At 43.3% G+C, this 25,074-nt stretch overlaps 7 protein-coding genes across 17 annotated transcripts; 4 read left to right on the plus strand and 3 right to left on the minus strand.

Annotated features, from left to right (window-relative positions):
• Positions 1-103: 103 nt before the first annotated feature.
• LOC117569932 (protein ecdysoneless) lies at positions 104-2,783 on the plus strand. The gene is made up of 2 exons (XM_034251291.2): positions 104-655; positions 715-2,783. The coding sequence occupies exons 1-2, from the start codon at positions 364-366 to the stop codon at positions 2,544-2,546; spliced, it is 2,124 nt and encodes a 707-aa protein (XP_034107182.1). The 5' UTR covers positions 104-363; the 3' UTR covers positions 2,547-2,783.
• On the minus strand, positions 2,784-3,636 carry LOC117569934 (RNA-binding protein cabeza). Its single transcript, XM_034251292.2, has 2 exons — positions 3,158-3,636; positions 2,784-3,099 (listed from the first exon to the last, which is right to left on the minus strand). Exons 1-2 carry the CDS (start codon positions 3,471-3,473, stop codon positions 2,912-2,914), a joined length of 504 nt encoding a protein of 167 aa, XP_034107183.1. The 5' UTR covers positions 3,474-3,636; the 3' UTR covers positions 2,784-2,911.
• Positions 3,637-3,885: 249 nt separating this feature from the next.
• LOC117567340 (xylosyltransferase oxt) lies at positions 3,886-7,759 on the plus strand. The gene is made up of 3 exons (XM_034247264.2): positions 3,886-4,860; positions 4,924-5,084; positions 5,557-7,759. Exons 1-3 carry the CDS (start codon positions 4,161-4,163, stop codon positions 7,363-7,365), a joined length of 2,670 nt encoding a protein of 889 aa, XP_034103155.1. The 5' UTR covers positions 3,886-4,160; the 3' UTR covers positions 7,366-7,759.
• Positions 7,760-8,081: 322 nt separating this feature from the next.
• On the minus strand, positions 8,082-9,275 carry LOC117567342 (elongator complex protein 5). The gene is made up of 3 exons (XM_034247269.2): positions 9,123-9,275; positions 8,445-9,060; positions 8,082-8,386 (listed from the first exon to the last, which is right to left on the minus strand). Exons 1-3 carry the CDS (start codon positions 9,169-9,171, stop codon positions 8,290-8,292), a joined length of 762 nt encoding a protein of 253 aa, XP_034103160.1. The 5' UTR covers positions 9,172-9,275; the 3' UTR covers positions 8,082-8,289.
• Positions 9,276-9,740: 465 nt separating this feature from the next.
• On the plus strand, positions 9,741-15,443 carry LOC117567341 (plasma membrane ascorbate-dependent reductase CYBRD1). 3 transcript variants are annotated; one of them, XM_034247267.2, is made up of 4 exons: positions 9,741-9,990; positions 14,186-14,398; positions 14,466-14,829; positions 14,894-15,442. In XM_034247267.2, exons 1-4 carry the CDS (start codon positions 9,939-9,941, stop codon positions 15,057-15,059), a joined length of 795 nt encoding a protein of 264 aa, XP_034103158.1. In that variant the 5' UTR covers positions 9,741-9,938; the 3' UTR covers positions 15,060-15,442. The 3 variants fall into 3 exon arrangements, with proteins under 3 accessions (XP_034103158.1, XP_034103159.1, XP_034103156.1); XM_034247268.2 differs by lacking the exon at positions 9,741-9,990 and adding an exon at positions 10,364-10,473 and having other exon boundaries at positions 14,894-15,443; XM_034247265.2 differs by lacking the exon at positions 9,741-9,990 and adding an exon at positions 11,009-11,479.
• Positions 15,444-16,520: 1,077 nt separating this feature from the next.
• On the minus strand, positions 16,521-22,757 carry LOC117570183 (adenylyl cyclase X E). Of its 9 annotated transcripts, none has more exons than XM_034251663.2 (14): positions 22,683-22,757; positions 21,667-21,901; positions 20,717-21,014; positions 20,412-20,658; positions 20,029-20,340; positions 19,400-19,967; positions 19,154-19,329; positions 18,872-19,087; positions 18,177-18,423; positions 18,068-18,112; positions 17,744-18,012; positions 17,590-17,684; positions 17,380-17,531; positions 16,521-17,315 (listed from the first exon to the last, which is right to left on the minus strand). In XM_034251663.2, the coding sequence occupies exons 2-14, from the start codon at positions 21,781-21,783 to the stop codon at positions 16,587-16,589; spliced, it is 3,471 nt and encodes a 1,156-aa protein (XP_034107554.1). In that variant the 5' UTR covers positions 21,784-21,901; positions 22,683-22,757; the 3' UTR covers positions 16,521-16,586. The 9 variants fall into 9 exon arrangements, 7 of the variants coding, with proteins under 7 accessions (XP_034107554.1, XP_034107551.1, XP_034107552.1 ...); XM_034251660.2 differs by having other exon boundaries at positions 22,592-22,751; XM_034251661.2 differs by having other exon boundaries at positions 22,160-22,751.
• Positions 22,758-23,386: 629 nt separating this feature from the next.
• On the plus strand, positions 23,387-24,981 carry LOC117569881 (regulation of nuclear pre-mRNA domain-containing protein 1B). Its single transcript, XM_034251220.2, has 4 exons — positions 23,387-23,691; positions 23,754-24,454; positions 24,526-24,669; positions 24,804-24,981. The coding sequence occupies exons 1-4, from the start codon at positions 23,541-23,543 to the stop codon at positions 24,954-24,956; spliced, it is 1,149 nt and encodes a 382-aa protein (XP_034107111.1). The 5' UTR covers positions 23,387-23,540; the 3' UTR covers positions 24,957-24,981.
• Positions 24,982-25,074: the final 93 nt, after the last annotated feature.

Here is a 25,074-nt window from a genome sequence, read left to right on the forward strand (position 1 = left end):
TTAAATGATTAGCGGGTATTTCAGAGTCGTGTTGACTGCTCGATTCTCAACATGTTTTTTTTTTGGCAATTGTCTATCGTTATCGAGAGCGAGTCGATAACAGCGTGATTGGCAACAGCAACAGCTCCCTTTGCAACAAAGCGTTTTTGTTTTTTTTTGTTGAGCAAATAATAAATGAGAACTAGTTTAAAAATAGTTGCATTAGTCATCAGCAGTGCCATTTGTTGACCTATTTTTGAAAAATCAGTATTTTCACTACCAAAGTGCTAGTCCAAGGATACAAATCAAAACTGAGTCACGGCCACAAACAAAACAATAAAAACAACTACAAGAAAACAAAGGGCAGACAACAAAGGAGCGAAGATGAGTAAGCTTCCTGGAGCCAACTTGGAATTTGTGCGCGAAGATGATTTTGTGGAGTATTATATATTTCCCAAGCTGACGCAGCAGAAAGATTCAAGCGAGGAGGAATTGCGTCAGCAGCTGGAACAGGTCAGGAAGGATTGCATGGAAATAGTGGAGAAGAAAGTGAAGGAGCGCTCTTATATTTGGCACAAGGACCAGTTTCAACTGCAACTGCGGACGGGGAGCGCCGAGGAGCGTCTGCTCAACGAAGAGGACAACCACGAAGATGAGGGAGAGGAGGAACAGGAAGGTAAGTACCATATAATTATGTATATTTTTAGAGATGACATTGAAATTTACATCTTTCAGCTGCACTGCCGCCTCATTTGCATGGCGTTACCCATTATGGCGATAATATTGGCGACGAATGGTTTATTGTTTACCTGCTGAGTGAATTGACGGCCGCTCGAGCGGATTGGATAGCGCGTGTCTGCGATGCTGATGGCGAATTCCTACTCATTGAGGCCGCCGATGTGCTGCCCGACTGGGCAAGTCCCGAAACCTGCGAGCAGCGCGTCTACATCATGAATGGCCAACTGCAGCTCATCCAGAACTCGACGAACAGCAGCCAACAAAGGCGGCTGTCCATGGCAACTGCTGTGCATCGCATTCATCTTAATCCCACGCTCTATCGCTGCTCCCAGGACATACAAAACTGCATCGATGCGCGCTGTCGTGAGTTTCAGGCGGCGAAACAACATGCAGCTATTCATCGACAGATTGTCCAGCTGCCACAGAATGCGGCACAGTTGCTGAAGCAGCGTCCTGCGCTTGTGGCCTCCGCTGTGCGTGCCTTTTGCGAACGCGATTCGTTAGACACGAAGGCACTGCGCAGCATGCGTTATTTCCCACCAGAGTCGCCAAGGATACGCACAAATGTCGCCTTCACCCGTTGTCTCTACGCCATGTTGATGCATAGTCAATATACCCCAGAACGTCGACTTGGCTGGAAGCTAACTGACGCTGTGGCCCAGCCCGAGATCTACAAGGAGCAACTGCTGGGCGTAAAGTTGGCCAGCGGCCTCGAAATCTTGGCCAGCCAGGCGAAACAGTCCAGCGAAGAGTTGGAGGAGCAGTCTCCCGCTTGGCGTGCGTATTTGCGCAGCTTGCAGAAAAAGGGTTACTTTCGTGACAATCTTGAGGGCAGTGCCGAGTATGTGCGTCTCTTGAACACTGCCAAGCAGTACTTCAAGGGCAACCAGCAACGTTTTCGCACTGCTCCGTTGGTGGGTGCTGAAATTGTCGAGCTGCTGCACACAGGCGAAGGCAATGCCGCTGAGCAGCTTCGCGATGAGGAGAATAATCTGTTGCCCAGCGATGCGGATGATTGGCTGAACATAAGTGCCGAGGAACTGGATGCCATGCTGCAGCAGCGTTATGGTCCACAGAAACTCTACAATCCCAATGGCGATGTGAATGCAGCTGAATTTACGAAGCAACTGTCGCAGTTTTTGGATAGACAGTCAAACTTTGAGGGCATCGAGACAAAAGAAGAAGCCGCCGCTGCGGAACTGGACTCGGATGACGATGAGCCGGCGGAGCCAGCAAGTGCAGCAAGCACCAGCTGCAGCAGCAGTAACAGCAGGGTGAAGAAGAATCCCTCGATGCGCAAGGCATGTCAGCAACGCAACTCGCTCATTCAGTCCGAGGAACAGGATAGCACTCATGTGCGCAACTTCCTGGACTTTGTGATACCCGAGGACAACTGGGACTCGAATTCCGAGATGAGCGATTATGCGGATGAGGATGATATTGAACGCAACTTTGATGCTCTTTCTAGTGCCAGCGGCATGGGCCCGGATAGTTATCGTTTGGATCGTAATATCAAGGCCTACATGGAGCAAATGGATCGCGAATTATCGCAGACTACAATAGGCAAATCGTTCCAGGCCAGCGGTAATGCCAATGCCAACGTGAACAGCTCGCAGCGCAGCGCTAATGAAGATGATTTCGATGACATCGAGGACTTTGAGCCTATCAACATCAATGTGAACACGCTGCGCAACATGATGGACAGCTACAAGTCGCAAATGGGCGGCGCTGGTCCGGTGTCCAATCTATTTACCGCCATGGGGGTGGGGATGTCGGCAGCTGCAGCCAGCGAGAAAAAGGACGAGGAACTATCCGAGTCCGCTGTTTAGGACAGTACAGGAATACATCATCAGCTAGTAATTAAGATTTCAGTCTCATTATATCTCTTTAACATTCAAGTCCACAGTATATCGTACACCCATATATATATATATATATTAAATACTTTGTCCTGACTGACTTTACTCAACATAATTGCTTTACATTTGGTCGCGCAATAAGCCGGGTTTTGTCGAAATCCCAACTCTAATTAAAAATTATAAAATAAAGACACAAATGGTCACATGTACTTCATCCAGTGCTTATCGAAGACACCAAGGAATTATAGCTTTCAAACATCATGCAAGCTGTCCAGTATATTATCTATATATATAATTATACACGTGTAAAAATTGGGGGCACTTTAAATTGCATGCTAATCTCGCGAGGCGGGCACAAAGTTGCCGTAGTCTCGCCTCACATTCATGGGCGGACCAGTTGGTCCGCTCTGTGACGGTTCATTGCGATGTCTGCGATCTCCATATCCTCCACCTCCGTCTCTGCCGCCGCCACCGCCACCGCGATCTCTGCGAGGATACTCCTCATGTCGATAGTTTCGGTTATCTAGAAATGGTTATATATTATTTGCCGAACAAATTATGGTATGCTTATCGGCAGTTACCTCTATAACGGTCATGACCGCCGCCACCACGTCTATGCCATCCACGATTGCCGCCGCCTCGACGTTGACCTCCATTGTAGCGATTATTATATGAATTGTGACCACCGCCGCCTCCTCCGCCGCCACCTCCTCCTCCTCCTCCACCACCGCCCATCCAGTTGTCTACCAGCGGTGGCTCGGGCACGGGCTTGGCACAGTGCGCCATAAATTCAGCATCGTCTGTGGTGTAGCGCAAGGCAAATTCTGACTCACATTCCTCTAGAAAACTAACATCTTTCTCTGGCAGTCGGTTAATTTTGCGGTTGGGATCAACCATTTTTGTTCTTTTGTTTTGTTAACAGGTACGCTGTATCGCAGTGCCAGACAAAATAATAAACTGATTTAATATATATACGCAGTCTTAATATTAAATTAATTGTTAAAAAACTATACTGTTCAAGCGAATAAATTCGAAATAGCAATACCAATCAGCTGTTGCTTATCGATAATAAACTAGACATCATCCATAGAGAGCTCCCAGGGCAGGAGCGAAAACAGCTGTTGTGTTGTAAATTCAAGTGGTAAAGTATGAATGAAAAACATAAGGAAATAAGTTAAATTGCTTAATTATTGAATTTTCAAAATTAATAAACACTAATATTTAAAAATAAACAGGTTGCCGATAACAATTTGAGTATAATGCGATTCCCGCTTTCGATGATAAGCCTTAGCAAACTTATCGATCAACCAGGGCAACAACTCAAACAGCTGTTTCGCTGCAAATGTCGTGTGCATGTAGAACGTGAAAAGCGGGAGTGAAAAATGCAGCTAAATATACGCAAATAAGTTAAAGTTAAGCAAATTGTAAATAATTTCCATGCCATACGCTTGAGGCACACAATAATCACACAAACGCTGGTCATGCCTGCATCACTGCATCGCATTCACAAAACGACAACAAGCAACAGCAGCAGCGTCAACGACTACAACAACAATAAAAAACGAGTGAATCCTTGAGGCTCTCATGGTCAGCATGGAGCAACAGTCGTCGCCATCGATGCGTTGGTTGCGTCGCTACCGTTCATTCTTCATAATACTGCTATTCATAATTGCCATCCAACTGTTTTTGGCGTACAAATCACGCGACATTGATTTGGCGGGTGCATTGCGCACCCAACGCGATATCCACGAATCCACACCCGAATCCTCGCCAGCAGTGCCACCGGCAGCGCCCGCCAATGTGGTGCCGGTGGCAAAGCAACTGGGCTTCCAGCCCGAATGTGATATCAATGCCAAGGAAGCAATATCGGCACTTCAACGTGCTAAGACGAAAGACTGCCGTCAACATATCGCCCACATTGCCTGTGCCATTCAGGCTGGACGCTTCTATGCCAGCCAACTGCAAAGTAGCTGCCCTGCCGGCAATCATACAGCCAACGTGGCACTTGGCTGCTATCGCGACGAGAAGGACAGTCGCCTGCTTGGCGGCTACTTTGCCAGCCTAAAGACCTCCAATTCACCCAGCAGCTGTGTGGAGCTTTGCTTGCAGTCGGGTTATCCCTATGCGGGTGTTCAGTATTCGCGCGAGTGCTTCTGTGGCTTCGATGCACCACCAAGCTCCGCCAAGTTGCCCGATTCCAGCTGCAACATGAAATGCTTGGGCCATGCCAAAGAAATCTGCGGTGGTTTCTATGCCATGAACGTCTATGAAACGGGCATTGCCAGTAAGTATTGCTATCAATTAAATTGCGCACTGTCTTCTATGTTAATTATATAATCCTTGATAGAATTCACGGCACAACTGGCAGCAAGCAGTGCGCCGCCGGGAGAGGAACAAGTTCGCATTGCATTTCTGCTGACGTTAAATGGCCGCGCATTGCGGCAAGTTCATCGACTTCTCCGCGCGCTCTATGCGCCCCAGCACGTCTATTACATTCACGTGGATGCGGTGAGTTGAGGGGGGAGAGACGAGAAAGCTAGTTGCCTCGCCACTGCGCCGGATTTGCTAATTAAAATGGGTTTCATCGTTTGTGCTAATTGTTGGGTTAGACAGTTTTATATTTTTAGAATCCGAGCATCAAAGCAACATTAATTTACAGAAGGCTGTTAATCTTAATTATTTTATTTTGGACGAAAATGTCAAATTGGTTTGCAAATATCTTTGCCTTTTGAAGCTTGGTAGAAACCCAATTAGATTGTATGCGGACATTTCCGAATTGACAGGAAGTTACGATCGTTCAATTGAAAGAAAGAATTGGATTTTAACCCCATAACGTTGTTTTTTGAAGAACTGAAAAGTTTAATATCCGATACGAAATTTTCAAAGGGTTTAAATTTAGAATCTGCTTTAAGTACTTTAAAATATCGAACCTTAATCAATGCGCACCCGTTAATGTGTTTTGTTTCTTTCTCACTAACAGCGCCAGGATTATTTGTACCGCAAACTCCTCGAACTCGAGCCAAAGTTTCCAAACATACGATTGGCCCGCAAACGCTTTTCGACGATTTGGGGCGGCGCCTCGCTGCTGACAATGCTGCTGCAGTGCATGCAGGATCTGCTCAAGTCCAGTTGGAAATGGGACTTTGTAATCAATCTCAGTGAAAGCGACTTTCCCGTCAAGACGCTGGACAAACTCGTCGACTTTATGAGCGCGAATCGAGGACGCAACTTTGTCAAGGGCCACGGTCGCGAGACGCAGCGTTTCATCCAGAAGCAGGGACTGGACAAGACCTTTGTCGAGTGCGATACGCACATGTGGCGCATCGGAGACCGCAAGTTGCCCGCTGGCATTCAAGTCGATGGCGGCAGCGATTGGGTGGCACTCTCACGTCCCTTCGTAAGCTATGTGACACATCCGGCTAAGGAGGATACATTGCTGCAGGAGTTGTTGCGAATCTTTCGGCATACGCTGCTGCCGGCGGAATCGTTCTTTCACACGGTGCTGCGGAACACGCAGCATTGTCACAGCTATGTGGACAACAATCTGCATGTGACCAACTGGAAACGTAAGCAGGGCTGCAAGTGTCAATATAAGCATGTCGTCGACTGGTGCGGATGCAGTCCCAATGACTTCAAGCCTGAGGATTGGGCACGCTTGCAGGCCACCGAGCAAAAGTCTCTGTTTTTTGCACGCAAATTTGAACCGATCATCAATCAGGCTGTGCTGCTGCAGCTAGAGGAATGGCTCTATGGTCCATATACCAATGAATACGCCAATCTGCATGGCTATTGGCAGTCGCTTTACCATCATGAGGATGTGCACAGCGCTGGCGATGATCTGACGCGCACTATAGGAGACAGCTTGATGCGCTTGGCAGTGCAGCAGACAAAGCTAAAACATCAACTGCAGGCGGAACAATTGTTAGAGCTCACGCATTATCTGCATCGGGATCAGTACAAGGGTTTCCTAGTGCGCTTTAGTGCGCAGCGTCGCAATGACTCCAAGCAGCTGCAACTGGAGACACGTGTTCGGCCCGTGCAGCTGGGCAAGCTGGCGAGGAATGCGCGCTTTAGCAAACGTTTGCGCAACTTTGAGGTCTCCACGGACTTTGACCAGAAGGAGCAGGTGGCGCGCAACTTTGCCAAGATGCTAGGACCCAAAAGTGAGCTTGTGCTCAGCTATACATATCAAGGAGTGGCCGAAACACGCGACGATGCTGCGCATTCGTACAATTTGACACTGCTGTGGTTGGATCCCTTGGGACGTCTGCAAGACTTTAATGAGCTGCATGTGGAAGAATCGCAGCTGGATGTTATCAATCACTCGAAGACGCTCCTCAAACAACCGCTTACACCAGGAATTTGGACAGCCAAACTCATTGGACGCAGCTCCATCTACGCGCAGCTCAAGTTCCTCGTCTCGCCTTTGGCCTACTCGAATGGATCGCCACTAGAAAATGCTGCAGCAGCCAAGAGCTTAAACGGTGGTCTGACTCTTTCGCTGCCCGAAGACTTTGAGCTGCCCGTGGAGTGGCAACAGCATCTGGACAACGACAACGATGTCTTTGCACTGCGTGAAGAAGCTTTGGCCAATGCTCAGTTAACCGGGCAGGAACTTCACGCCAGGATCGATGAGCTGGTTGGCAAATTCTTTCAGCTTCGCGAAACATGCGAGGTGAATGGTGAAACGCGTGTGCTTCCCGAGCTACCGCTCTGCCAAGACACTGCCTGGAGTTCGCTCGCTTCGGATCCCAAGAGCGACATTGAAGTGCTGCTCAAGCGTCGATGATGAGCACCTCTCTCCCGTTTGAAGTGGGAGCGAGTTGTTATAGCCATTTTTTATATTGAAAACGCTACCATTGAACAATTTTTGTTAATCATTTTGTTGTTGTGTAAATACCGTGTCCCTCTAAATGTTAATGTGTGTGTGTGCAAGTGTTTTAAACGTCCTTATATACTCGGTAGTCAAAGGAAAATCTCCAATATCAGCATTCGAGTTGTAGCTCTCGGTCCGTCAATCTTTACCTCAAAGATTCGTATAGTAAATGTGCTCATAATACAATTTGCCAACTTGTTATATATAATAGTAAATGTTGCAAGTCAGCTAGGATTTTTATCAAGAATTATGCGCACAAAAGAATGCTCTTGCCTTGTCAATGCTTCACTTTGCTTTTCGGCTAATAGATCAGATCAGCACTGTAAATACAATACGTACTGAATAAGTAGATAGAAACACTACGAAAATGTAGCACATCGAGTTCCTTTAGTTAGTTGCACTGCAGCAAGAAGAACAACAAGTCAATTAGCTATGGCAGAGCATTCAATTTCTTCTCTCTTTTATAACTCGGATTTAAATCAAATTTAATGCACCTTTTTCGATCCATTCTTTTTCTCTTATAGATTGTTGTGTGATAAATGTGGTGTGAATGTGTCGTTTGAATGTGTTTTTTATGAGTATTACAAAGAAATTGTTAGATAAGATTAAGAGTAACTAATGCGATGCAATTGTATCTGTAGCATTTTAGTATATAAACTTTCAAACTATTCACAAAACAAGATTTTCATTTTCGAGCCGGATTTTTTGAAAATTGGCTGAGCTCGCTTACAGGTATTTTTTTTTTAATTGTTATTGTATTTAGAGACCTATGTAAATATTTAAAGCCAAGGCGATTTGTACTGCCGTTTGCTGTGTGTGTGTGTGGAGATAACTCTTCTAGATCAGCAGATCCTCATCCGGATCCTCATCATCGAAGTCGTCGTCCGCATCAGGAGTATAAATAATGTTGCCCTCTGTTGCTGTATCGCTTGTGCTGTTAGTAAAAAAATAGGTTTAGTTAAGGATATGACTAAAAGAAACTTCATTCGTACCGCTCGTATGGCAATGTAAGCGCATTTCGTGCCACCATCTCATCCTCGTCAAGCTCAATTTTAAAGGTGCCACCTGGATCAGCTGCCTTGACGCCTTCCTCCGACTTGACTTCTGTGACAGTTGCTGCATTCGCTGCTGCGTCAACTAGAGGTTTTACTTTGAACTCTGTCTTGCTGACCTCGCAAGTGTAACGCTTATTGCTAACCCCACCGCCTGGTTTGCGTGACAGCAGCGACAACGTGGTATCCGTCTCTAGGCGTAACACCAGCTCCGAGAGGTACTCGCAGCCGGCCAGAATGTACTCGGCGTCAGCGTGTAGCAACAGTTGTGGGGATGCCCACAAGAAGACGCGGCTCACATGCTCGCAGCGTCGCAGTCGGTTGATGAACTGAAAGATGTGGGCGGGTTTGTGATAGCACAGCAAATCGGCGAGTGTTGGCAGTATAACATTGATTGCGTTCTTTGGGTTGTTGTTGTCACCCAGCAGCGTTTCAATGCTGGCCACGTGCTTCAATTGCGTGCCAATTGGCAGCACTTTAACTTCCTCGCCCTGTCCCTGTTCTTTCAAAAGGCTGTCAATGAACTTTGCTGCGATACGTTCGCGATTCAGTTGATCTGTGCAAGGCAGAAAAGAATCGTTTTAATTACTTTAGCAATGTGCGTTGCATCACACTTACCAATTATCAGAACCACCTTCTGATTGGTCACCATCAAATTGGAAAGCATGTTGCATTTAATTGGCACAAAACAAAAAAATAAAATAAAAAATCAAACTGCAGTTTGTGTTGTTGCTCGTTTTGTTAGCGATGCACAAATCGGGCGCACACCTGACTTATCGATATCAGCCGTTGTAATTCAGTGAGACCAAGTGTCAGGTTAATACTGAAAGCTCGGCAAAGTCGAATTATTTTGTTTATTTGGAGCGATTGTTTCACAAATGCTGTTGCTTATGTTACGTTTTTTATTAAAAATATTTTAGATTCCTTGAAGATGTAGCTGTTATCTAGTTCTGCACCTGTTTACAGAATAGCGCCCACTCCTAATCAAGTGTGACCAAGCTAGAGGCATTTTTTTGTCGTAGAATAGTGCGTTTTAAAACTCAACTCGCTGTCGCGCTTAGTGGTAATTTGATCCACTCTTCTTCTTGCAGCCATTTTCCAAGTGAGTAAACAATAACAACAGCAATTATCATGCAGGGCAGGTAGATCGATTACAAATCCGATTAAGGGAAACGTGCAACCTTGAACTAGTCTTTCTCATACAGTGATTGCCGGTCATTGGCACGAGCAGTGATAAGAAGATCTCTTCTTAATTTGTTTGCTTTTGGCTTTTGTTGACGCCGCGTCGCGCTAATGCAGACCAAAAGCTGACGTCGCGAATCGCTCTGCGGTTGCTGCAGCTGTAGTTGTTGTGATTTTTTGCTTGACTCATTCGGTTGTGGTTCTCTTCGATCGCGGCGTTCTTTTATTTTTTTTCTCGTGATTACTCGTTAGATGGAAGAATTGGATACAACGTGGCTGCTGATTGACACATATACAGAAAACTGTAAGTATTACGTTGCAACTGTAATTGTAAGCCAAGTTTTCAAATTCGTTACTTTGAAACAAATAAACATAGCATTAATATCCAACAAGTGGTTCACACCGTGTATCTGTGTGAATGTGTGCAATTGTGTTAGAGCTTTCGTTTGGTTAATGCTTTGAACTTTCATGTCAAAGAAAGCTTTGTCCGATAGCTTTTGAGGGGAAGTTGCGGAGGCGTAGCTGCGTTGTCGCCTGTCGCCTTTGCAGAATTTTCACTGCATCCATATGGAAAATGGATTGAGTTGTGATACAGCCAAAAATCAAATGCTGCATACAACGCAATTTGCTCAACAAGTTAAGACCAGACAGTAAACAGCTGGCAAAGTGAATAATAAATTGATAAATCTTGCAAAAGTCTTTTAAGGCAGTCGCTTAAAATTCAAAACAAATAACAGTAGCAAAAAAAGAGGAAAAACAAGTGAATTTAAAATGCTCTTCTCGCTGGGTAAGTGACAAGTGCGTTTTGCAATTATTATGCATAGAACATTTTATAAGCTATTGAAATGCAACTCAGTAAGCATCTCAAATGAGGTTTAGTCAAAGGAATGCGCCTCCCTCTAACCCCCTTCGCATTCTGCGGTTAAGTGTCGTGCATATTAACAACAACAGTCACAATAACAACAAAGTAGCTTTAGGCGATTGCATGTCAACTTCTATTAAGCATTTAATGCAATGTCCATGGGGAGCTCTTTAAGGTTCATTCTTAAATTACTCTTATTAGTTTGACAATTAGCCGACACTTTAAGATGCGTTATTAAAAGCTTCCTACTCTCCCACTATGTGCGTAAGCTTATGATAAATTTTATAATTTGCCGACATTTGATGTCAGTTAAAGCTGTGGTATTGCAAACTTTTGCTACTCCCATGCGAGTTTTGTCTATGCGTCAAAGCTTTTGCGCTGCCAACGTCATCGTCGGCAGCGCTGCCAAGCGCCCCGCCTAGCGAGCAAAGCGCCAACTTTAAATTCAGTTGCGCATTGCACTTTGAGGTGCTCGGTTGGTTGTATTCGCATTTCGTTGCATTTGCATACGTGTGTGTGTGTGTGTATTGTTTTATTTTGTCTAACTAGCGACACTGCTATTGCCTGTGTATGCAAATTAAAAGCGGACAACACGCAATTAGCTAGCGGGAGTACGTGTATTGATTTTCAAGTGTAACTAAAAGTGTGACCATGTCAAAGGATTTGGATATTGAGCAGGCGGCGCAGACGACGGCAACGTCAACGCCGACAGCGGCGCCAACAACGACCTCAATTGAAGTCAAAGCCGAGCCTGTTGCTGTTGTTGAATTGGCAGCGGCAGCACCAGCAGCGAATGGCGAAAATAATGGCAAGGCTGATCAGCAACAACAACAACAACAACCGCAAGCAGTGACAGCGGCGGTAACAACAACAACAATAACAGAACAAGTGCAGCCAACAGTTGCGGCTGCCGATGCGGTCGCAAGTAAAGGTATAAAAACAACAACAATAACATGCATATTAATTTTATGGCCGCGGCGTTAAACAACTCAACGAATTTAGTGCGGCGTCGAATTAGTGGTAAAAGCTTGAAACAAAACGCAGTCGGCAGGATAGACTAAGAAGAAAGCAAAAGAAAGAGAGACAGAGTGGAAGATCAAGAGCGATGATTGCAAGAGAGCGTTAGAGAGAGAGAAACCGTTGCAATTGCATTACTAATGCTCATACTTCACTTGCTGATGCTTCTTCTTCACCCACCGAATGTGCGTTCGTGTGTCTGTTTGTCTGCACCCGTCTCCCGCCCACTTCTCCTTGGTCTCCTTGTGCAGAGTCATCAACATCGCAACAAGTTGAATTTCACTTTAGTTTTTCAGCATTTTTGTGCCGTTTGTGTTTGCTCGTCGTATTTATTTTACTTTTGCTGTCTTCAACTTTTTACGCTTTTCCAAAGTCGTCGTCGGCGTCGTCGCATCTTGAAAAAGTTTTACTTTTTATGTAGATTGTTTATTTCTTTCTCGCTGTTTTTTCTGCGCCATTCATTACCTTCAAATTTTGCGCACGATCTGTTGCAACGCTTTGTTGCACAACACCAACAACAACAACAACAACAACGTGCAGCACGCCTGCTTAACTAACACTCGATTATTTATAATGTGCACTTTAAACATTATTAATAGGTGCACGACTATTAATTTCTCTGGCCAACAAAAAAAATCCAATTAATAAAGTAACCAAAATTTATTGTTGTATAATATGTGGCACGTGTGAAGTTGCAAAGTATCTGCCCCTAAATTCAAAACTAGCTCCACTTTTAAAACATTTGCATATCTTTCGCGAACAAACAAAACTTCAACTCAAGCAGTTGATAAGCAGCGATAAAGCAGAGTCAAGGTTGTCCTTAAGCAAGTGCTTGCACTTGTCGCTATCGCGAAACAGATACTCAGCCATTAAACTAGTTCAATCTATCAAGTTCATCTGTTGTAAAGTGCCAAAAATTAAAGTTGTAAACGTAAGCATCGGCTTTTATCAATAGCAGAACTTACATTTGCATAGCATTCGCAAACAAGAACCTTAAATTAAAGTAGCTGACATAGCGAAGTCAAGGTTGCCAAAAGTGAACTGCTTACAACTGTTGATAATTTAAACTATAAACTAGCTGATCATGCTATCGACTTTTATCGATTCGTAAGGAACTTTAAATCAAGTAGCTGGTTAGTGAACTGCTTGCTCTTGTTTGACTTGCATTTCTGCCTGCTACTTGATTTATCTAGCATGTTGTACTTTTTCTTTAACTTCTAACACGCGCACAACACATTTCATACATTTCATCAAAAAAGCATTCCGATTTTTAATTTATTTGCAATTTTTTATCTGCCTTTTTCATCCCGCTCCGCTTCATTCCACGACCATATCGAAAACTTTAGATACATAGCTAAAAATGCTATTTAAAGCGATTTGGTATCATTCTGCCACTACAGTAGATTGTATAGAGGCTGCCAGACAATGTTTACACGTTCTGCTGATAACTAACTAACAGAACAGCACCATTTCCAGCCCCACTCCCACTTCCAGTCCCATCGACAATACTGATGCCAACCACCTGCTGTTCTATTGGTCGCCTTAAAATGTTAGGCAAACAATTAACATGCTGTGCACATTATTATGACTTAAGGCGTGTAATCTAATCACAGCAATTCGCATTTATTACAATTACTTGCAATCCGATACACAAACAAATAAACACTCGCTGCTCTCGCTTAAAGATCTCAGCTTGCCGACGGCGTAGTTTATCGACGCTTTTGTTTATCGATTACACAGATCACTGGAATTACATGCCACGCCTGTAGTTCATGTGTTGTGTGTCTATGATATCATATGACAGCTATGTGGGGAACCCAATTGACGGGTCACAGACTCACAGGCCATCAAGATTGCATTATAGTTAATTAATGGATCAACGGCGGAAAACACTTGGAGATCTTAACGAGTCTTTGCAGCTTTTTTTTGTAATGACACCTATTTCAATTAATTTGTGCTGTTTTAATGAGATGTAGCATCTTCATATCTATACTTGATCAAATAACGAGTATTAATTAAAGCTAATTATTTATATACAACCACTTCTTATAAATAGGCAAATTTTAATATACTGAACTGCTTTAAAGTACTTCTGACAGGATCAACTGCTTGCACATTAACTATGCCCTAAGCAGTTTGTGTGGTACAGGGACTAAGTTTTGGAGCAGCATCTGCTTGAATAATTGGCAACAGCTTGCACTGCTTTAAAATTGCAAGCAGTACTTTTACTTATGTTACGTATACGCTACATATGAATGTGTTAAGAAACATGAAAGGCATTTCATAGTCTATTAGTTATAAAAAGATAACAAAGAAATTTCATGCAGATCTTTGTAAATTCCATAGACGCTACTGACTACTTTAAATTACTTTTCCATCGCTATGCACAACAATCATATGTATCTGTTATGTTATTTCATGTTCAATGTGCCAAAAATAGATATGTGCTCTTCTATAGTAATGGGAATATTTTTGGGCAATTTATAATTTATACAGCCACTTTGCATTCTTTCATCAAAACTTATGCTGGCTATTTTTGATAGCAATTTTTGGGAATGGTTTTCTGCTGTTGTTGTTTGTTTAGCGCGTTTCAATTTTTGTTTATTTTTGGCTCTTGCAGGCGGCAACAACAAGTCCACTATGGATCCGGCACTGATCAACTTCAAGGTGCTCTATGTGCTGACACAGCTGTGTGGCCTGACAATGATTGTGTTGGTTGGCACCTGGATTGGCCAGCACTATGGAGGCTTAGGTGGCTCATCGAATCCCAAGCTCGAGTTTAACTGGCATCCATTATTTATGACCATTGGCTTCATCTACTTGTATGGCAATTGTGAGTAGTCTCATTAACCGGATAAAGGTGCAACTAATATACTAATGGGTGCAACTCTTTCTTGTAGCTATTTTGGTGTATCGCGGTTTTCGCACCACGCGCAAGAAGACACTGAAGCTCACCCACGCTGGCATACATATGGCTGCCTTCATACTCACGGTGATTGCCCTGAAGACGGTATTCGATTCGCATAATCTGGCCGATCCCCCAATTCCCAATATGTACTCGCTGCACTCGTGGTTGGGCCTGTCGGCTGTGATCATCTTTGGTTTGCAGTATGTGGCTGGTTTCACGGCCTTCCTGGTGCCGGGCATGCGGGAGAACTACAAGATTGCTCTGATGCCGCTGCACATCTATTTCGGACTCTTTGGCTTTGTTTTGGCTATTGCCAGCGCTGTGATGGGACTCACTGAGAAGGCCATCTTCTCGCTGTAAGTTGTCAAACTTATTGAAGCAACTTCAAAGTCAACTAAAACTGTTTTTATGCTCCTTTAGCTCCAACTACTCCACATTGCCCGCGGCTGGCGTGCTGGCCAACATTATTGGCGTGCTCTATGTGATCTTCGGTGCTCTCGTTGTTTACCTGGCCACAGAGCCATCCTACAAGCGCAAACCTCTGCCCGAGGACACGGCTCTGCTCGCCAGCAATGGCGCCGAGTAGGTCTCGAACCATCTACCATTTACTTAAGCTCAAAACTGTGCACAAAACGTTTATATATATATATATATGTTATGTATAACAAATCCCCCAAGAGAGCGAGTGAGCGAGAGAGAGATTTATTTGTGGTTTATTTGTTCTGCTCAGCAACAGAAATGTTAAAGTTAAAGTTACATTTTTTAATTATAATAGTGAATAATTTATAAACAAATGATTTGTTTGTGTGACGACAAGTTACCTGCCTGTTTACCCGTAACGTGACTCGATCTGACATCTGTATTATACGAATATTTGTAATATATATCCATTTATATATATCTATATCTATATGTATCTATTTACCGTAAATAAAATTCTGTAATCAGAACGCATTCGCTACCAAAACAATCATTAAACATAAACAAAAGCTAAGCTGTCAAAAGCGAACAGTAGGCAATAATCGATCTAATGATCATATACAAATTATTTGATAGTTTCTGTATGACAATTTAGTGTAAATAGGGCAGAAATATCCTTGGGTTTACAGATAGTTGTCCTAATCATAAATATCTTGTCAATACTCGCAAAGATCTATAATTACATTCATTTTGTGGCTCTACTTTCTTAATGTGCTTGAAATTCGCAAAAGGATTCCACATTTTGTACTCACAGCAAACGTAATTATCGATTGTCATTCAAAGATTTGTAAATTTCCACAACAAATTTTTTCGAAAAATGTTTCAAGGGGGAGGCATAGAAAATTAAGTCAAAAATCAAAAAATCCGCTGTAACCCCGTCATTTGAAGGACTAGAAGGAAGTCCTTTGATACAAAGATAGCTTTTTCCTACCTATATATAAAAATACAGTAACAAGGACGAAAATCCTTACAGGAGCTGAGAAAAAAGGATATTTACGCTTTATGAAAAATATCCATATCTCGAAAGTCCTTTGAAGGATACTCTTGGGACTAGTGTTATTTAACGGCTATTTACTAGGTCTATCTTCTTGGTAAAGGACATCGGCTGGGTCCTGTTGGTTTCTGAGTTATATAGGATTTTGTGTTTTTGAACAGATTTCGAGCGACTTTCGACCAATATTTTTGAAGTGTACAATCCTTAGATAACCCCATATTGTTTTGATGCCAATCCATAGAGTTGGTTTTAACAAACCCAACGAGACATATCCTGGCAAAATGCGCAAGTATACAACCGAGTTGTGGCTGATTTTAGTTTAAGGACTTTTCTTATAGAATACATGCTGTTAGAAAATAGTATATAATTCGGTCATTTTAAGGATTAACAGGATGTCCTTCTTCATATAAATAGTCCCTATCTTGTTTTCTACGAACACGCAGTAAAAAGGATTTAAGTCGTTTCAAGAACATTAATAAAAGATATTTGTAAATGGAAACAGAAATTAATTCCAAATGAATTAAAAGGACATGCTGACTAGATAACTTCCAAAACACATTCCTTTTTGATTGATTTATATTTATTTACAGATTACAAACATACATAATGTACAAGAGGATGCATTAAATAGAGGATTAACTAAGTGGGTTGTGACGTTGTCGGAGCTTGATGCGGCAGAAATCCTTCGTAATTGTCGTCCGTCCCCAGGATGTAGGTGGGAATGTTGCCACGCCCCTTGACGAAGGTCATGCCGCGGTAGTTGCATTGAATATTATAGTTGCGCAACTTTAAGGCTGTGTTCTCAGTGACCTGAATCTTGCCAGGAATCCCTGTGGAGTCCATGCGCGATGCCATGTTGACAGGATTTCCCCAGATATCGTAGTGAGGCTTCGAGATGCCCACAACTCCGGCCATAGCTCGGCCATGGGAGATGCCAATGCGCAGCATGCCGTAATCCGTGCTGCCCTCGTACTCCGACTGCATGTTCTCCGCATTGAATCTGCGCATGGCTCGCATTAGATCCAGTGCAAAGTTGGCCATGACTTTGATGGCTTCGTCATTGTCCCCGGTGATGTCTTCTCTGCTCATCCGTGGCGTATTGCTTATGATATTGCCCTCGTACTGACCACGCTCCAAATCTAAGGCAATTGTGCTGCCATTGCCAAAAGGCACGCGCTGCACTTGCTCCGAGCCATTGGGACGGTATTCACTGCGTCGTCCGTTGGGCATCAGCGACAAGTTGCGAAATTTGATCTGTGGAGCATTCACCTTCTCGGAGCGAGTAACGTCCAGACCACAGGCAGCCATGTACGTCCAATTGGCAACCTTGATCTTCTCCACGCGTAGACTACTCGAGTATTTGTTGAGCTGGAAAGTGAAGGAAAGAGTGTGAGTCTAGGTGAAAACATGCTTGAGGTAATATATTCCTAACCACATCGTCAAAGTCACAGATGATCTCGTTGAGCACACGCAAACCTATTTTGTCCGTATCAAAGTTCTTGATGGAGGCAAACATCACAGCCACATTGTCGTACTCCTCGTAGTAAAGCTCGTTCTGCAGCTGTGTTGATAGATAGAATTCAGCTGAAAGTGGAGAATGATTAGAAGTGACTCTTTAACATATTTTCCCCTCAGGACTTACCCACGTGAGAGGGCAAAATGTTGACCAGCAGCACCTTGATCGTATCGTTGGTAATCAGTGCATCGTCCTGCTTCTGCAACAGCTGCCGCTTCCAACTGCAAACATGCTGTGTTCATTAGTTGGATCGGAACAAAGGATTAAGGACAGGACTTACTTGTAATCCACCTTGGCAATGAATTCAGTTTGTCGCTCCATTAAGTGAAAAATACCTAACGTAATTAGTATTAGCAGAATGTGCGAATACTCCGCATTCAAATTGGCATTTGTCGATGGACTGTCCTTAAAGATATAATGAAACTCAACCATCACGAGGATCGCATAAGTCAGAGTAATAATCACAGCCGCAGTTGTCTTCACAACGAACGGAATGCGCGTGAAGAGGAATGTGGTGCCGATGATCAGCGTCATGCAATTGGTGAGCACCTGAAAAAGGAATATAAATAACTTTGGAATGCTTCTTAAATCCAATCTCACTTACCCAGGGATGAAAGCATTGCACTGCATCTTCTGGTGTGCAGTCCATCTAGGTAAAAGGACAGTTGGTTAAACACTTTTAGAATGCGGTAAACAGCAATCTGAGTACTCACCACTTGCATGGCAGCCACAGCAATGTAGGAGGTGATGATCAGGAAGTAGACAGAAATGCGAAGCACAATATTGCGCTGCATGCAGTCGGACAATCGGTAGAGAAAGCGACTTGGCTTGAAACGTGGTCGTGACTGTTCGTTATCCGAGACGTACATGATCCAGAGTTTCTTGTACCACGAGATGATGAGCAGAGTGCTCAGCAGACTGATGGTAATGCCGTCGATGATCCAGTAGTGATATTTGGCACTGAAAAAGAAAGGAAAGTTAATAAATACTTGAGAATTAGGCTAATTATGAAGCTTAGCTGAAATTGACTTTCGCTCTATAAAATTGTTTTCTTAATAACTTTGAAATATATTAATCAATCCTACTTAATTGAAATGATAATTACTATTAAGTTTTAGTTATTCTGATGGATTTAAGAGAGTGAGCAAAAGGGGGATGATTTAATTCTTAAACAAAGTTGAGTCAATCGCAACAGTAGCAGTTATCTGCACCTCACATTCTTAGGTCTCTATATGAACAGACAGACAGACAAAATAGCTAACATTATAACATGCAACATTGTCTTATCTATTCACACTAAGCGATAATCTATACAGTTTCTTGAGTTGTAAGAGGTTCCCTCTGCTTGTTAAATACATTATGATTCACTAACATCAAAGCATTCTCTATAATCGTAACCCATTCTTACTCCTTGCTCAGCAGTTGAATGGTCAGCAGGCTCATGTAGACAATCCAGGAGAGTGCAATGCTGTACTTGAACATCATATCGGGTTCCTTGATGTATTGATACTCCCAGTTGCGTATTTGAAAGAGCAAACAAAACGAGCTAATGTTGCGTCGAAAAGTCTCCTCCTCGATCTCATCCTGCGTGGGATTCGTCGAGCGTCGACACAATTTCGTCATTCTGTAAGCAACACAACAGGCTCGATTAGTAATCCTTCGTTAATATTCCATTTTCTTTTCGATTTACTGTATACGACCGATGGGCATTTTATCCAGCTCGCGGCACATTTCCAGCTTGGCCTGGTTACGTACTTGATTGTATTGCTGCAGCGTTGAATTGTACATGAAATTTGACTTGCTGGCCTCGCTTAGCTTCTTGGCCAGAAGCTCACGCTTCACGCGACGTGGATCGTGCTTGGGGTCCTATAAACTTTCGTCAATGTGGGATTTAATCGATGCCAGTCGAATCGATGGACACATGTGGAATACTCACTCGTAACGATTTGATCAGAAAGGTGCGTATGTTGTGCTTCTGCAGCACGGGATCTTCGCGTGCCTTCTCCGTGCCATCCTCAAAGAAGTATTCACCATCCAGTTTGCTCAGAGTATGCTGACTAACATGCACACGTCCTGTGGCACCGGTGGCCTCCAGTCGATTGGCAATATCCACATCCTTGGACCAGATATCAAATTGCCACTTCGCCGCACCAATGACGCCGGACAAGACATCACCCGAATGCACGCCAATGCGCATATCGATGTTGAGATGTCGCTTCTCGCGCACATCGCGTATGTCCTTGATCATGCGCAGTCCCAGATCCACACAGCACATTGCGTGATCCTCGTTTGGACTCGCCAGACCAGCCACGCAATAGTAACAGTCACCCAAGAACTTGATGCGCATCACATTATGCTCCTCGCTAGCAATGTCGAAGCGCACGAAGAGATCGTGCAGCGCCTCGACGAGTTTCTTTACATCTAGCGTTGTGGTTAGATGCGTGTAGTTTACCACATCCGCATAAAGCACAGTCACATCCTTATGTGGTTCAATAAACAGTGTGCTGCATGGAAGAGAGTGTGATTTACAACTTTATATGCTTGATAAGATAACATTATACTCACCCATGATCCGGTTGTCGCCAGCGCTTTATCGACTGACTGCTGTTGATCGAACGCTGATCGAATCGCGTGCGTTGCTGATGCTGCTGTTTGGAGCGTTCGATGCGATTGCGCACATCCTCCTGCAGTCGATCAGCTATTTGGGCGGGCAGTATACTGAGGAGTAGACTTCTCTCCTGATCTCGTGCATAGCGCAGCAATAGATTCTCCTCCACGTACTGTCGACGATCCAAAAACGTAGTGCGCAGCGCAATGTCACGCATCAGGCGAAAGAAGATGCCCAGGCAATTGACGCTGATTAGGTAGAGGGCTTCGCTGCAATATGGAATCTATACAATAAACATATCCGAAATACGATTGAATAGGAAATCTCTTAGGCTGCTCACTTGACAATGCTGTGCATTTGATTTTGCTGATTTGTCTCATAATAGCTGTCTTGATTTCGCTCCTTGGACGCGATGACAAAACTGTAGTTGATGATATAGCAGATGGTCACTGCGATGCCTAGGATCAACGGCTGCAGTATGTAAGGAATGGGCATGAACATGTAGATGGCATACAAGGTGTAAGCATCATAGATGGGATTAAGTATATCGTTGGTGGAAGTCGCGTGATAAATGTTGAGGCCAATGTCTGAAAAAGCATTATTTAATTCATTATGAGTTTAAAATAAATGCCATAGCTGACTTACCCATCAACACCATAACGGACACGGCCAGCCAGGAGGAGGCGTAAACAATCCAGCCGTGTTTGCTGATGAGTTCGCTCTTGAAGTTGATCGAGAGTATTAGCCATAGCAATAAGCCCGTTACCATGTAGGCCACCATGTCAATGTAGGAATAGGTCAAGTCCGATGAGGTCAGCAACAGCAGTGTATGAACGCTGGCCACCAGCAGCTCGATGAAGATGAAGATCGACAAGTAGCCAATGCGCAGGCGGCGCATGTACAAGTCATATGACTCCTCTAGCTCGAGGTTGCGGCATTTGCGCTATGGTCAAGTGGACAATATAAAATTAAGAGTACATAAATTGCGACAAAACAAAAACAATTATTAGCTCGTTAGTAAAGACTAAAAGATACCCTGTTCCCCTTAACTTTATAATCTGATTATAAAAATTCTTAAAGTTCTAATTATTTTAATATATTTGTATTCACAATTTCGCTATATTTTTTAAATTTAAAAATTTGTTCGAGATTTCCAAAGTATTAAATCTACACAAAAACTATATTTTCAGAGAAAATTTATTTTGTACTTCAAACATTTAATTTCGGATTGCGTTCCATTAATGAAACTGAATGGCACTAAAAAACCTAGTGTATAAAAACCGTTATTTTTTCGATATTCATTTGCTAATATGACTAATTGTGGCATATATTCTAAAATCGGAAATAAGCATGATCTGCATTCAGGAACTTTCCTAACAAATTTAAAGTGTATATTTAGATATAACGATTAAAATTGATACGGCACATTCAGATCAAAGTTTTGCTGATAAAGAATATTTGTGTATACTTTTTATGATCGAAGAGAGCTCATTCAACTCTTTACATACAATCAGATATGGCACAATATCCAATATACCCTATTTCCGCTACATTAATGCGAGTATTAAATTGAATTGCAAACAAAAAGCACTTACCACCAGATAAGTCCATTCCCAGTTCTTTTCATTGTGTGTAGTGGGAATTCGATCGATATTTGATCGAAAGGGATGTGTACGATTGCCCTCGATACCAGAATCGAATTGTGAATTCATTTTCTTTTTATCGTTATCGTCTTGTGATTTATCGTTGCGCCTCGGCGTAGTTCAAGTCTCCAACATTTTTGGTGGCAATTGCGCTGCAGCCCTCTCTCCCTTTTCACACTCTCTCTTGCTAGTAACGGAATTCAGTGAATGTTGATTATCAGATCAAACTCTTATAACCATATAAAAACAATACACAAATGTTGAGTCAATCAACCAGCCGATTGACACCAGTCACCGAGCTTATCAGAGCGCCAAAGCGATGCGAGAGTGAGGGTGGTGGTGGCTAAAGGGGAGTGCGAGTGAGAGGGCTAAGGCAAAGGCTTGGCTAGAGAGGGAGAGTACTATTTGCTACTACACTACAAATATTTGGCTTATTCTCCTTCACCTTCAACTTCTGGTGCTCCGCTGCTGCTTCGACTTCTTCAAGTGTATCGCAAATTGCGAGAGTTGCGCGACAGCCGCAGCTAATTTAGCAATTTGTCTAATGTGTTGTTGATAGCGACTAATGGTTTGTAAATCACACACTCTTCACACAGACAAACACACACTCACACTCGCGCACTGCATACACTCACACAGATTTTTATTATCTGGTTCTGCAATTGCACATTCAACTGGACAATGGCTGGAGAAATTGCTGAGAAATTTATTGCAACTGACAACAACAAACGGAGTACTTGAAGTGCTGGTAATTCGCACTTCACTTTTTTCGTTTGCCAATAAATACGATAATAATTAATAATAAAAATTAACACCACTTAAGCTCGTCGCGCTGCTACAACCAATACAAAAAAAACGGACAGGTATCACAAATTACTCTTTGACAAAAAAGGCTGATAAGCCAGTTAACGGCAGTTACGGCTATTTGTTGCTCTGCTCGCTGAGCTAAACGCGGGGCGCACGCTTACGGTTCTGCGCTCAATATCACAATGCCCACAATTCCGCCTTGATATCGACACACGACCAATACGCTTGAAGTTCTGCGACCAACTAACTGAGGGAGAGAGAATCGAAATCGACACATCATAAACACACCTGCTTATCGGTGTGAGTGGCTTTGGCTTTGACGCGTGCTTGCGTCTGCAGCTGATGGATTGCATTCCATTGCACTGAATGAGCGATGGGAGACCAACTTATCAAGGAATTTCAATATACTTTATGTAGCACATTTTTTAAATATTTATTTAAATATACGCGCCTATAAACAAATTAAAAAGCTTTATTACTAAATCACCTAAGTTGGCAGCACTTATAAGAACCATATTTCACTGTGATTGGCAAGTCATTTGATGTTATGGATGGGTATTGCGTTTAAAAAATTATCGACACACCACCACATTTTATTGGCAAACATTTTATGTTGTGTCGCTGTTATACATCTGCTATTAACAGTATTAGGCGCCGATAAACAGCTGATTGCAATGACAAACATGAATTTTACAGAATAGTACGTGCTTTTTGTAAAACTTTTATTTATGAAAGTGTTGCTAATATTATTTTGAGATATAACATAGATTTATCAGAGCCTTCCAATTGCAAAAGATATGCGGGTGCACAAATAAACTATGATAATTGTGTGCTGTTAATTAACATTCGAAGCAAATGCTAAGTATCTATAGGGCTGTTAGTCAATCACTAACAGGAAGAAGAAGAATTATTTTTGTTTTTCGGCCGTGTGTTTTATTTTTTCCTGTCCTTTTTTTCGTGTACGAGACGTTGTATAAATAGAAACTGGCCGAGTGAGCCAGTAAGTGAGAGTCGCTGCAATGTCAGCTTTCACGGAATCCGCGCTGATCAAGAAACTATCCGAATTGAACACCAGCCAACAGAGCATACAAACATTATCCTTATGGCTCATTCATCATCGTAAGCATCACACTGTCATAGTTCAAACCTGGCAACGGGAGCTACAAAATGGTAACTAACTTCCTAAATGCGTAACAATTATGTTATTGTAATTAAATATCCATACATCACAGTGCCGGAGACTAAGAAATTGACGTTCATGTACCTGGCCAACGATGTCATCCAGAACAGCAAAAAGAAAGGGCCTGAATATGGCAAGGAGTTCAGCAATGTGCTGCCCAAGGTCTTTGCCCACATCGGCGACACCTGTAAATCGGACAAACTGATGGGCAGCCTAGGCCGCATACTCAACATATGGCAAGAGCGCGGTGTCTACGATGCCAAAACAATTGCCGATTATCGATCCCGTTTGCATCATGAGGCAGCCTCAGGAGCACCAGCAGCTGGCTCTGGAGCTGCCGGCAATAGCAACGGGAATACCACTGGTAATGGTAGCAGTAAAGCACAGCATAGTGATTCGAAGCACAGCAAAACAGAAAAGTCGGACAAGCGAGAAAAACGCAAGCATGAGGAGCGGCCATCAAAGTCAAAGAGAATGCGAACGCCGCATCATACCATATCTGCTGCAGCGGCTGCTGCTGCAGAGCCAGCTGCTGCCCCGGAGGAGGAGAATGGCCACACGCCACCATATTTGCCGCTGGGCGAGCCCCCAGAGCCCGAGGAACTCATCAAGGCGCTAACCAACATTGAGAATTCGGCGTCTAGCGATGCTTTGGTACGCGAACGCATTGCTAAGCTGCCGCCAGAGATATCGGAGATCAGCTGCATTACCAAACTAGAGGATAAGGACAAAGCCAAAGTGCTGGCCAGGCAGGTGAGTTTTAATTGTTTATATTTTGCTATGTTTAAATAGATCTTTAATGTTGTACTTTTTATGGGTTGCAGGTGAATGAAGCTGTTGATCTGCTCAATGATTATAATGCACGTCTCGCTGCCGAAATGGAGGAACGCACCAAGCTGGCGGCCATGTTGCGTGACTTTCAGGCGGAGCAGAAGGAGCTGCTAGCCCAAGCGGAGCAGCGTTTGGATGTACGTCCTCCATGTGTTTTGTTGTTTGAATTGCGAATTAAATTCCCTATTATTTTGCCTCCCTCAAAATTCTTGCATTTTCGCTTGGCTTCCACTGCTATTGTTGTCTAACTGCCTGTCTTCTTCTTCTGCAGGAACACAAGAAGAAGCTGGCCAAGATGCTGGGTTTGCAAAAGGAGATACGCGATCATCTTTCTAATCTGCCAGATCTTACTCAGCTGCCCGATGTCACTGGAGGCTTGGCTCCACTGCCCTCGGCCGGAGATCTCTTCAATACGCTTCACTAAGTCCAGGACAAAGTTAAATGAACAATAGATGAGCAGGCAGTTGATGTACCCCAGCTACCCTAGCACAGCAAGACGATCAATAAGAGAGATGGAGAGTCGCACGTCCTAGTTTCTTACA

Source organism: Drosophila albomicans, chromosome 3 (assembly GCF_009650485.2).
Source record: "Drosophila albomicans strain 15112-1751.03 chromosome 3, ASM965048v2, whole genome shotgun sequence".
Classification (NCBI taxonomy): Eukaryota; Metazoa; Arthropoda; class Insecta; order Diptera; family Drosophilidae; genus Drosophila; species Drosophila albomicans.